This window comes from Coffea arabica, chromosome 3e (genome assembly GCF_036785885.1).
Source record: "Coffea arabica cultivar ET-39 chromosome 3e, Coffea Arabica ET-39 HiFi, whole genome shotgun sequence".
Taxonomy (NCBI): domain Eukaryota; kingdom Viridiplantae; phylum Streptophyta; class Magnoliopsida; order Gentianales; family Rubiaceae; genus Coffea; species Coffea arabica.
This window is the reverse complement of record NC_092315.1, coordinates 45,956,547-45,969,406: the sequence shown is the minus strand read 5'-3', so window position 1 is coordinate 45,969,406 and position 12,860 is coordinate 45,956,547. Positions and strand designations below refer to the sequence as shown.

Here is a 12,860-nt window from a genome sequence, read left to right as displayed (position 1 = left end):
CAATAATTAAGGCTCTATTTGATAACTCAATTCAATATTTAAATTTAATGAATTTAGATCTTAACATATTCAGATCGTTTGATAACTAAAAATTGAACATTTGAATTAATTAAATGACACTGAATTTTTTAGGTAAAACTTGATCTCAAAATTAAGTGATAACCTATTCACTTATTAAATGTGATACACACTTAAATGTATTAGATTTAATACTTAACAATTCAATAACTTAATGAATTCAAACTCAGATTTCAAATTTTAGTTTTATCAAACACACCCTAAAACTTGCAATTTTAAGAGAGTGTAAAAACTAACACCAGGATTACATACTTGCATACCAAATCTTGGCTTTAAACTTTTAGATGGTTAGGTACTATTGACTTGCGAGACTCTCCACAATTTCAAGGTCGGACTAAATTCGAATTCTAACATTAAATCTTTATAGGGTAAAATCACCACCATGAAGTTTTTCTAGCACTTGTATTAGTCTGTCACAATACAATAATACTGAGACGTGTGAAACCATCTTGAAATTCCTACTTAATTCCGTAAGTTCGTTTGCTCATCCATGCATGCTCTATTCATATTCTCTTACCAACATATGAGAATAATCTTGCCTCGGTGTAACCTTGCAGGTTAGAACTTGTTTCTCTTTTCAAAATTACTTTTTTTTTGCCAAAATACTTTTGTTATTATTTGATTGTAACATTGTTAATTAGATTTTGTTTGTTCATATCTCTTTGTTTATTTGATTGATTACCTTGTGGATTAGTTTTATTGTAATGTACATTTTACTGCTTGAGAATAAATTTTAACTTGCCTCCACAAAAAAAGAAAAAGAGATCAAAATCAAAGATCCTAAGTTGAAATGTCGCTATTTGCGAAGTTTTTCTTACTTTATGCTATGGTTGTTCATCCCACCATTTGTGAGTTAGTTTTTATATTATTAGATTGTAATTTCTTAGTATTCAGTTATAATACAATCTCATCTGATAGGGCAAGCTTTATGGTGGTCATTGAACAATTTAGTATATGTTGCTCATTAACTTGCCCTATCAACTTCATATTCTATCAGCTATCTAGAGGTTGTCCTACAAATATGAGTACATGCCATCAAAGGTACGTAATCTAAGAGTCACTCAACTCCTTGTTTCTTAAACTCACTCAACTCTTATTCGGAAGCTGACTTGATGATCTCAAGGACTTGACCTCGGACCTCTGTCAATTCATTCTTGCACGTTGCTTATGAGCATAGTCCAGCCTTGCTGAACGGTGTTCTGCATTTTTGCATGTTTCTTGTGAGCATAGATCAGTCTTGGCGAACAGTGTTCCAACTCAACAAGTCAGTTCAGCTTGAGGATTTTTTGTGCTTTTACAAGAAAATAAAAACTAAGAGGGCAAAGGCTCCATAAAGTAATTTCAGAAAGTCAAGAAATGGCAGTTTTTCTATATCTGGGATTTTGCTCTCTTGCTGCGAAGTCTTGATAGAGTCAATCACTCTTTGCCTTACTTGCCTTAAGCTTAAGCAGAAATTTAAGCTCATAACTGTGAAATCACTTAGCATGCACGGGTTCATACTCCAAATAGTTCGAAATTCCTCCGCCTTTCCAACAGAAAGCTGGTAAAGTAGGAGACTACTTAAAAGCGTGAAAGTAGCCTTTTGCTAAACAGATTGGTCCTGTAACTTTGTCAAACAATCAAATCAAGGACCTGGATTAAAACTCTAAGCAGTTTGCTCGCAATGTTTTTGATGTACCTTGAAATGATCAGGCTGCTTAATATATAAATGTCTAATGCGAACTGGAAACGGCCTACGAGCAGGAAGGCGACTGACAAATGAGGTGAAATTGTTGATGCAAGCTGCAGTTGCGGCGATCTTGCCTTGACGAGAATGTAAGAATCGAACTAATTGTTGGCATATGAATCAAGCCTAAAATAAGAAATTTTTATATCATTGTCAAGCAATATTTTAGTCAAGTCTAAGTTTTTAGTAGTTTTATCGCAGTCAATTTATTTAGGAAATGATATTTTATTAGGTAATTATTGTAATTGTCAAGACTTATTTACAAATTCATCTAATTATTAGGTAATTATTAGTTCAAAAAATTGAAGAATTGAGAATTTTATTATAATGTTATTAGTAATATCATATTGTTGATTTATTCATTTTCTCCCTCACATACTTGTATGTGCTTAAATTAGCCATAACATCTCCCATATATATTTGAAAAATACTATAATCCTGCACACATGGCTATTATTAAAACCCTAAATTTCAGTTCTACACTAGTTAATTAGCTAGTGCTCCTAGTAGCTTTACAACAAAATTAGCCATGAAAGAGTTGATTGAGATCAAGGTTGACGTTTCTATAAGGAGAGTTGGTTGAGGTTAGCAGCATTATTTCATAAAATTGAAACCAAAAAAAAAATTCGGTAAATTACCAAGCCCTTAGCTAGTGTCCTATCAAAATTATTTGGATGGTCTTGTGATCACAAATCAATTTATTACTTTTTGGGTCACAATAAAATGGGAAAAAAAATAAAAAGAAAATAAAAAATGTCATAAACTGTTCAAAGGGAATCATCACGAAACAAAATTAAATTTAACTTAACGGACCAAGAAAACATCAAAGCACATTTGACTAACAAAATCACCATGGGGTCTGCATATTGGGTGCCAATGCCATCTCACCAGCCCAAGGCACAAAGAGTAATAATGCAATTTCATAATCAATCGTATTTCTCCATGATGTCTAAAGAGTAGTCCACGCTCGTTTATCAACACTCATTTTTCAAAATTTCCCAATAACTTACCAAATGAGCAAATCCTTTACCATTCCTTCTGCATGCATCGAGTGCAAAATATTTTTCCCCGGCAACCTTGGACAAAAAATTAGATCAGCATTTTGGGAGATTAACATTTAAACAAAAAGGCACGTGAATTCTCCGCGTTGATTGGTCAATAAAGCCTCTAAATGGACTGCTATTTATTAAATATAAACCAAGTTGTTTTGGATTAGTTGTCAAGAAAGATTTTTGATTGGTAGAAAAATAGATTGCCCATGTGAAGATCTTGGTATTAGTGAAGTAAATTATTGCTTTATTCTTATTTGGGTTTCTTGAGTCAGTTTGTAACCAATAAAAAAATTTATTTTTTTTGCAATCCTTTTACTTGAAATAGGCTGCTATTCATTAAATGTAAACCAACTTATTTAAGATTAGTTGTTAAGAACAAAAATTTTGACTGTTACAAAAGTAGGCTGCCCCCTGTGAAGATCTTAGTGTTAGTCAACGACATGGCATGCCCTTTTTTTTTTTTTTTTTTTTGTATTTACATATATAAACTAAAGCGTGACATCTTTTTGGTTGAGTGCAAGCATCATCATCTCAATGATAATAAGAAGAAGGGTAGATAATCCGAGAAGTTAGAAGTCAGATATATTTATATGTGTCCTCTTCATGTTTGTTTTCTCATATATGCAAGCGAACCTGCGTGATTTTGTATTTAACTATAAAATCTGATTCATCACAATGTAACTTGAACAACTTGTAAATGATTCCCATAGGCAGTAGAAATATAAAAAGAAGGTGATCCTGTTTTGATAGTGAATTGAGCATTAACTTGCTCTTCCACAAACGTATTGTACACTTAAGCATTGGCTTTGGCTTATAAGCAAGAAACATAGTATATGCTTCCTTCAATAGTCTTCAATCGTTTTGTCAAGTTTCCCTGATATTAAAATTGCGATGACAATAACAGAAATTCCATTGAGACATTTTTAAGGAGAGATCCAAAACTGAACTAGTCAATTGATAGGATCATTCTAACTAGTCAATTTATGATTCCTTTTTATACTTGTAAGTGAATCAATCAATCTCCAATTCCTACATAAAGCTGCAAGAAAACCCATAAAATTGCAGTAGGTTTCAAAATCTTCACTCGCTTATTCCTTCCTACCAATTGTTTCTTGTGGTTGTTGTTCTGGATATCATTAGGAACGATACATATATATATATATATATATATATATATATATCACCTTCTTTGTGCTAATATTTTCTGTCTTTATTAATGCAGCTTACCTTTCCTTTCCCAGGCTCTTCTCCAACTGATTGGATGGATCGCCTCTTTCTTCTCTCACTTCTTCTCAGCTTAACTCAGCTGTCCTCCGTGCTTGCCTCCACGCTAGGCAACGTTGAATCTACCTCCATCATCCAAGAGGATCTGTCGTTCAGACAGGTCGTACCATTGGACGATGATGTTGATCCTCTCCTGAATGCAGACCACCATTTCTCACTCTTCAAGAAAAAGTATGGCAAGACTTACTCCACGCAGGAGGAGGACGATTATAGATTCTCGGTTTTCAAGGCTAACTTGCACCGCGCTAAGCGCCACCAGCTCCTGGATCCTAGCGCGGTCCATGGCATTACCAAGTTCTCCGATCTCACTCCCTCTGAGTTCCAGCAGCGTCTCCACCTCGGACACCATAAGCAGAAGCGACGGCTCAGTGTCTCTGCTGATCCTAACGAGGCTCCTATCCTCCCGACTCGGGATCTTCCCTCTCCAGGCTCTGCTCTTGACTATCGTCAGTGGGGCGTCGTCACCCCCGTCAAAGATCAGGTATGTACGTGTAATCTTACTTATCCCACTCAATCTTAAGTCACAGCATAACATTTCATTCAATGAATTTGATGGAACTTGGGGTGTTTGTCAGGGTTCATGCCGGTCATCCTGGGCTTTCAGTTCAACTGGAGCGCTGGAAGCAGCCAATGCTTTGGCCAGCGGAGATCTAGTTAGCCTCAGCGAGCAGCAGCTTGTGGATTGTGTCCATAAGGTTTGAGTTTTCTTTCCATTGATTTCTTTTTTTTTTCGGGGGGCCACTAATAATCGATAAAGACTATCGAATAGACAACCTATTTCTGATCAGGACCTAGTTAATCAAGTGATTATATTCTTTCTATCATTGGAACTATCCATATTGCCAAGATGAAAATAAAATTGAATGTCTTTGGGCCTCGATGATAGTTTCGTTACAAATTCGCTGACTGTAAAAGGATAGATGTTGCTAGCTTGAATTCTTCTGCCTCAGTAGTGACAAAGATTGTTTCGATATGCACTTTTGTGACCGTTTAACCGTCAAGTCTAGGTATTTTTATCTTCACTTGTATTGTCTGGTTTGAATAAAGAGCATAGGATGTGATAACATTTGCCATGATCGGCTGTAATACTGCATAATCTTATCAGTACGTTGGTGTCCTATCCTATATACGTTGTTAAGCACGTTTCTGGATTTCTTGTAGTAAACTAAAACATCCCTTTTAACAGTAGATGTATTTAGGGGTGCTTTTAAAACTAAAAACTTTTTTGAGGCATTTTTAAAAAATTTTCTTGTCCACCCCTACCACAAACACCCACCACCCTCTTTGGACCCCACCTCCCGCCACCCATCTCTCCACATCACCACCTATCGCGACCACCGCTCCTCCCTCCTCCTTCCCTACCACCACCCCACCCGCTTCCCTCTTCTTCTTCCTCCCCCTCCTTTCTACTTCCTCCTTTTCTTTCTCTTCCTCTCCTCCTTCCTCCTCTTCCTTCTTCCCCTCCCCTCGCTTCTCCCACACCTCCCCTTCCACTTCTTGTGATCAGTCTGTTGGGGATTGTTGCAGCATTTTATGTAATATATATGCCAACCCTTAAGTTTCGTTTTAGAAGTAGAATTCATTATGAAATAGAAATTGATTTGGAAAAATTTTATGTTTTATTTTTCATATAAAATTTACTGGAAAATTTTCTAATCAAATCTATTGACCATTCTCTATTGTGAGATTTCGGCATTAATTAGGCCATAGTCTTAAAAATTTTGACTAAGTTCATATATATCAACCTTCTTAAACTTTATACATTCAATGTCTTATACATAACATGACATTAAACAAGTTGCGCATAGGAGTAATTGTAACTTGTTGGAGAACCTTATTCAAGGTCCGTTTGGGGTTGTAATAATTTATTAAAAAATACTTCACTAATGGGTTTTTAATAAAAGCACTTATTAAGTATTTAAGTGCTTTTAAATATATTATTTGGATACATAGTTTACTATGTACTTATTGTATTGAATAATGTGTAATTTGAAAATTTTTAAATACATTTATTTCATTTTTTAGTTCATAATATGGGATAAATTGATTTAATTTAATGTTTTATTTTTTAAATTCCAAAAGATATTTTAAAAGTACCATATTTGAACTTTTGCTAAAAGTGCTTTTAACATAAAAAATTCCACTCCCAATTTTATGGGATGATACTTATCAAATACCTTAAAAGCACTTTTAGCATCCAAAAGTATTTTTTTACCAAAAGTATCATAACCTCAAATGGGGTCTCAGCAGCAAATGCATATATCAGCACATAAGATAGTCATACAGAATATACATGCACCTATATTTAGATCAAACCCCTTATAATCATTTTATTTTCTTTTTTTTCATGATGTTACTCATTTCAAAAGATACATCCAAAGGTGGATATTGCTACTATATATTGAGTTCGAGATTAATATTGATAGAATAAGTGACCCTTTATGACTACATTATGTTCCCAAGATCTTTTTTATTCGTTTTGCTGCCATTCATGTAATATCAGCTTTACGGTTTTGGATAAATTACACTTTATCCCCTTATAGTTTAGTACTCTACATAACACTCCTATAGTTTCAAAAATTATACATAACTCCCTTCTAGTTTTGATTAAAGTATCAAAAGAACGGAACTTGTACTCGGTAATGGAGTTGTCAAAAATGTCAAAAGTACCATTATATGAAGATTAAATATTTTCATTAACCACAGGGAGTTTATGTATAGATTTTGAAAACTATAATAGGGTATATAGTAAAGCACTAAACCATAAAAGGGTTAAAATATCATGCATATTATGTTTCTATATCTTAACCACTTTAGTCATTTTATTTTCTTAAATAGGATAATCTCAACGTTTCAGATGGTTCCATTACAAAACACCATTTTCATCACTTTGACACTTTAGTTAAAATTACAACGAGTTTACGTATAGTGCTAAACCATAGGGGATAAATTATAATTTACCCTAAAATTTTATCTAGGAGAATAAACTTATTGAAGTAAACTTCCATCTTGAGTATAATTTTACTAATAGATTTCAAAAATTAGTAAAGAACAAGAAAGAAACTTTAGCAAGATAGTTTAGAAACTAAACATGAATTGGAAAACAAAATTAATGAAAACATAACTTTATTAGTTTTATTGTTCTTGAGGTCATATATACAACACCTTTGGTTTCATTTGAGAATTGTCGTTTTCCAAAGTAAATTTTCTTATGGAATAAAATTAAATTTATAAGATTAACAAGATTCATTTTAAATCGTAATATGTAATTTAAAACTTAGTCCGAACTAAGATTAACATGCAACGTGAAACGCATGTCCTCTGGTGCTAATATGAAGAAATGAGGAAATCATATTAACACAAAAAGAAAAAGAAATGAGGAAAGGCAGGTATTGAGTTCGTTGAGGTGGTTATAATGATCTGCATTTTATTAGTCTTTTAATTAGTTTAAGGTTGAATTTATTTAATTAGTTTTGGACTTAGATTATGGCTCAGAGGAAAATAAAACAAAAAAAAGGGCCTAGGACTGACTGAATTTTCAAAAAAAAAAAAAAAAAAGAACTGGGCCAAAGCCCACTTTCCGGCCCAATTCAACAAAAAAAGGGCCTTATCCCTTATGGCAGAAATTTTCAAGGATAAAAAAAAAAAGAAATTATGGAGATTTTGGATAATGCTTGAATATTCTAGAAGACTATTAATACAAGTAAATTCTTTTGTCCGACATCGGAAGAACCAAGTGAGTTCACTCCAACCAATGCCTATAAATACCGTAAGTTAGAACGTACCCTCAGTTAGAGCTGGCAATTTGTCCCAAGTCCCAATGGGCTACTCATGCCCAAAGGAACTTTGGGCGGGATGGGTATTATAATTTGGTATTGGGTTTAAGTTGGGACACATCCCAACTATACCCATTAATGAATGGGAAAGGATGGGAAATACTTGGGTACCCATTGGGCTCAAATGGCAAGGGCTCCGTTTGGATTAGCTGTTTTTGGTAGGTGTTTTTGAAATATTTTATTGTAGCAGTGTATATGAAAAATTTTTACTATAAAATTTTTTTGAAATATTTGATATATTAATATGGATGGGATGTTTCTTGAGTTATTGTATATTACTGTAACATTGTATTTGAAAAACTTATTTTTTGAAAAAAAAGTCAATCCAAACGGAATCTTAGATTCAAAAATTATCTTTAACAATTTTTATAGTCATACCAGCGAATATAATCTAGTAGTCTTCCTAGTCATTATCCACAAGAATTTCCAGCATTTCAGTTAGTTTAGACCTGTCATCCTTGGACAATGATAAGGATAAATATTCAACATCCTAAGGACCTTGGCCATCTTGATATATGTTGGAATATGGCTGTATATCTATCTTTTCCTTTATTTGTTAATCCAATTTTTGGTGGGAATCTTGAGTATAAAGCACTTTCATGTTTATTTAATAAAACTAAAAGAAATTTAATAAATCAAAAATATTAAAATTATATAAAAATAAAAAATGAATTAAAGGGAAAAAAATATGTAGAAAATGGATTTGGGTATTGGGCGGGATCAATCTAAACCCATCCCAAAATGATCCCGCCCAAGTTAGTCCCAAAACACATATGGGTAAGATTGGGCCCAAACCCATATGACTCGGTTCCATCTCAAACCCAAGCAAATCCCGCCCATTTTGCCACCTCTACTCTCAGTATTGATTCTTCTTCTCTAGGACTCAATAAGCAAGAGAGAGAAAAAGAGGGAGAACAAATCAAGGAGGAAAGAAATAATGAGAATTCAAGTTGTCAAGTGGTAGAGTAAGAGAAGGAGACCTATGGAGGTTTCTTCCAGTTTAAGAATTTTTAATTCATGTATTATTATGTAGTTTATTCAAGTGTGAATTCAAGTGACCCTACGATCTTACATACACTATGAGAAGCCAGTTTAGAGCTATTGAGGTTTCTTTTGGTTTAAGAATTTTTAATTCATGTATTATTATGTAATTTATTCAAGTGTGAGTTTAAGTGATCCTACGATCTTATATATACACTGGTAATGTATACACTATAACATATGTACAAAAATTAAATTTCAAATTCAAATTTTATGTAAGTGTCATTCATCCAATTCTAATAGTGTTTTAATTCATGTATTTTATTCAAGTATGAGCTTAAGTGACCGTACAATCTTATATACACTGATAGTATAAACACTATGATATATGTGCAAATTTTGGATATCAAATTTAAATTTTACATAGTTATCATTTATCTAACACTGACACTGCATATACTATCAGTATTAGAAAAATTAATCATTATTCAAATATATTTTGTATCAAAGCATCATGGAATATAGGATCAAGATACATGTTTTATTAAGAACACATGAACTAGGGTTTTGAAGGGGAAAAGGGTTTTGACAGATTTGCACACAATTTTGTTAAATTTGTTTGGACAACTTAGAGAGCTTTGTTTTTCATAAAAATTGGCGGATACTTTCAGGAAACTTCTTGAATACTTTATAACCAATAGGATAATGGATTGAAAGTGTCTTTTTCAATTTTCAAGAATTCTCTGATGGTTAATGGAAACAAGAAAGATGGATCTTTTTTGGTGTCAAATCTTGACAGATTTGCAAAGCGACTTCCTAAACTAATTTAATTGACTTTTGAAGGAATTTTATAAGGATAGAAACATGATTTGAGAGTTTTAAGGAAGTACATTGAATATGGAGATTTTGAGAATTTATTGAAAAGTCTAGAAAGATTTTTAATTTATGTTTTGTTGAAGAATGATTTTCTGGAAAATCCTGTAATAGGCTGATGCACCCCTAATTTTTGAAAAGTTATAACTCACTGTAGGAATATCCAAATTGAATGTCATTTTGTACGAAAGTAGACTTGGAATACTATCTACTGTAAAAAATTTCATGGTCAAATAAGGTGTGTACAAGTATGGTAAGTTTTCAAAAAACAGTCAAAATGTCAGCTAGGTTCTAGCGGCAGAATGAATTTCAACCCAAAATTTTACTGACAGGTTGAAAGATTTTGGAAATGATTTCTCTATGAAAGTTTTAGCATTTTCGATCTAGTTTCTATCAGTAACTTAAGATTCTGAAAATGAGTATTGTAATTGGAGCTATGGTCAATTTACTAAAGTAATATTTTCAAGTCAAGTGTAAAGCTAAACATTTTGTTGAACTCGTAGCATGCATCGTAGTACTGCAAGATCTTTGGGGTTACTTCAGGGTAAGTAAGTAAATGATTATGGGCTATAGACAATGATGATTTATGGATGGTTTATATGAATATAGGGTGATTGCAAGTTAAAAGGAAAATCAACGTTAAAAATTGTCTATTGAAGTGGGGTGAGTAGTCCTTGCTATCTTTGATTTTGTAAATGATATTTGAATGCAATGATTCATAGAAACAAAGCATGATATAAGATTTCTCTTTTGAGTAGCTTTTGTACTTGATAGTTTCCAAAATCCTTTCAAAGTTTACAAATGTATGCAAAAGAAATTGTCTTGCAAAAGTATGTTTTCTAAAATGAATTATTTTGCAATACAAAATCAGACCATATGTGGATTATTTGTACTATTGGTTTCCATGATATGAAATTGCAGTGAGTGGTTGATTTTGAAATGCTAAGTATGAATTGTATCATTTTCTGAATTGAAATTGTACCCTAAACAATTCAATTATGTTCATGTCTTATCAAAATATACTTCAGAACTATACTTCACTTTACTTGTCCAAATATCAAAATATCAGAATATCTGGCTTATACTTCAGGATGGTTCTGGATGCTACGGCGGGCGGATTAACAGTGCCTTTGAGTACATACAGCAGCAAGGTGGAATTGATAGTGAGGAGTCTTATCCTTACGAAGGAGAGGTTGGAGCATGTCGATTTAATTCCAGCATTGTTGCTGCTATGGTAAGAAACTTCAGTGTTGTCTCCTCTGACGTTAATCAAGTTGCTGCAAATCTGGTGAAGAATGGTCCTCTTGCAGGTAATCAACCAACTACTCCAATACTTGAATATCCCCCCAGAGTAAGCTCACAAGAAACTAATACATTGCTTGTTCTTCTGTTCACTATACACTGACAAGTTTGTACTAGATGGGGATAAAGAGATATCACAACCAGTGTGAAGTCGGAGGTTCGAACTCCACCTGTAGTGAAAAAATTCAACGAAGGTGTTAGAACACCTTTTTGGTCTAGTTAAATTTTTATACCTACTAATCCTTTATATACAACCTCTTTAGACTCCCGTACGTGCAGATTAGGTTGGGATTCACAAGTTCTATTTTACAATTGAGGGCAAAATGATTCTTTTTTTGTTTTGGGAGGCCCTGAACCAATAATGGAAGCATCAAATTCTCCTTGTGTATGTAAATAATTACAGGTTTACCCCATACTTAGAGGAAATTGCCCCCATTTTTTTTTTCAACGAAACCCTATTAACATTTCACACTCGTTTATTTGTCCTACACCGGAACAAGTTAATATGCTAATACCTTGTCTAATAAAGAAGAAAAAAGACTTACTATTTCATTTATTCTTCTTCTCAGTCCTTTCCAATATGCTCTAGTGCACTAAACCCATTTGGACTACACATTGCAATTAATCAAGAGTTTCTCATTCTTTGTTTCATCTTTTTTAGTAAATAAATCTAGAGAAAGTTTATTATTGTTAAAGGAGAAGCGGCACAATTGTTTATTAGGAATTTGATATATATAAGAAACTTTTTTTCTTTTCTTTTTTGCTACATTTTAGCTTGCTCATGTAGATAAATTTTGGCATATATATATATATATTGGTCACATTATTATTAGTTAGACATCTATTTTTTTCTTTTTTGATACTATAATTGGTTAAATTTTACATGTTAAATCTGTCCCCACCAAATCACTTTTTCTAATTCCACCCTTGAATTTGAATGTATGTATGATAATTAATTTGAATTCAAAATTCAAATCTTATATATATATATATATATATATATATATATATATATATATATACACGTCATGATGAATCAACGGCATCATATATAAGATTTACTCGAAACTGAGTATAATTCCTTTTCTTTTTTCATCATAGTTGCGCTCAACGCGGATTGGTTGCTGACATACATCGGTGGAGTCACATGCCCGCTGATTTGTTTAGACTCTTCAGAACCCCGAGATGACGGAGCCCTTGTAGTTGGGTATGGAGGTGGTTCTGCTGGCCAGCTCAACCAATACTGGATAGTAAAGAACTCCTGGGGTGTGAACTGGGGAGAGGAAGGTTACTTCCGGCTGGGCTGGGGATGCACCGGCTGCGGGGATTATTACACGGTCTCAGCTTAATGCTGCTGTTCTTCACACAATCAGCCCAGTAATAATTCAATAATCTTCATTTGGTGGTACTGTACTGAAATATTCCAAAACTTATTTGTGATTGTGTAATATGAACTCCTTGCATTTAATTTAATTTAATTTCATGCTTAAATTAGTTTAAACTAGAATTCAACAAAATATATTATAGGGGTAGACAGCACTATAATATCAAGTAGCAGGGTAAAGTGCCCATTTAATAAATTAAAGAGGTAAGGTACAATTAGGAATAAAGTTCGGAGGGATATATATATATATATATATAACTCTTTCCCACCCCTCCTCCCACCCTTCTTCCCTCAACTGTCAAGTACACCATATGAACCCTAAATCTCATAGCCAAAAAGATTTG

At 33.3% G+C, this 12,860-nt stretch overlaps 1 protein-coding gene across 2 annotated transcripts; it reads left to right on the top strand.

The window, feature by feature from the left end:
* The first annotated feature begins 3,791 nt into the window (after window positions 1–3,791).
* Window positions 3,792–12,623, top strand: LOC113737713 (cysteine proteinase 15A-like). 2 transcript variants are annotated; one of them, XM_072084018.1, is made up of 5 exons: window positions 3,792–3,920; window positions 4,079–4,621; window positions 4,716–4,835; window positions 10,921–11,140; window positions 12,234–12,623. In XM_072084018.1, the coding sequence occupies exons 2-5, from the start codon at window positions 4,118–4,120 to the stop codon at window positions 12,479–12,481; spliced, it is 1,092 nt and encodes a 363-aa protein (XP_071940119.1). In that variant the 5' UTR covers window positions 3,792–3,920; window positions 4,079–4,117; the 3' UTR covers window positions 12,482–12,623. The 2 variants fall into 2 exon arrangements, with proteins under 2 accessions (XP_071940119.1, XP_027120697.2); XM_027264896.2 differs by lacking the exon at window positions 3,792–3,920 and having other exon boundaries at window positions 4,009–4,621.
* The last annotated feature ends 237 nt before the right edge of the window (window positions 12,624–12,860 follow it).

Coding starts and splice junctions, on each gene's coding strand:
- LOC113737713 (XM_027264896.2), top strand. CDS start 4,073: ATGCAGCTTACCTTTCCTTTCCCAGGCTCTTCTCCAACTGATTGGATG. Junction 4,622..4,715: donor TCACCCCCGTCAAAGATCAG/GTATGTACGTGT, acceptor GGTGTTTGTCAG/GGTTCATGCCGGTCATCCTG. Junction 4,836..10,920: donor TTGTGGATTGTGTCCATAAG/GTTTGAGTTTTC, acceptor CTTATACTTCAG/GATGGTTCTGGATGCTACGG.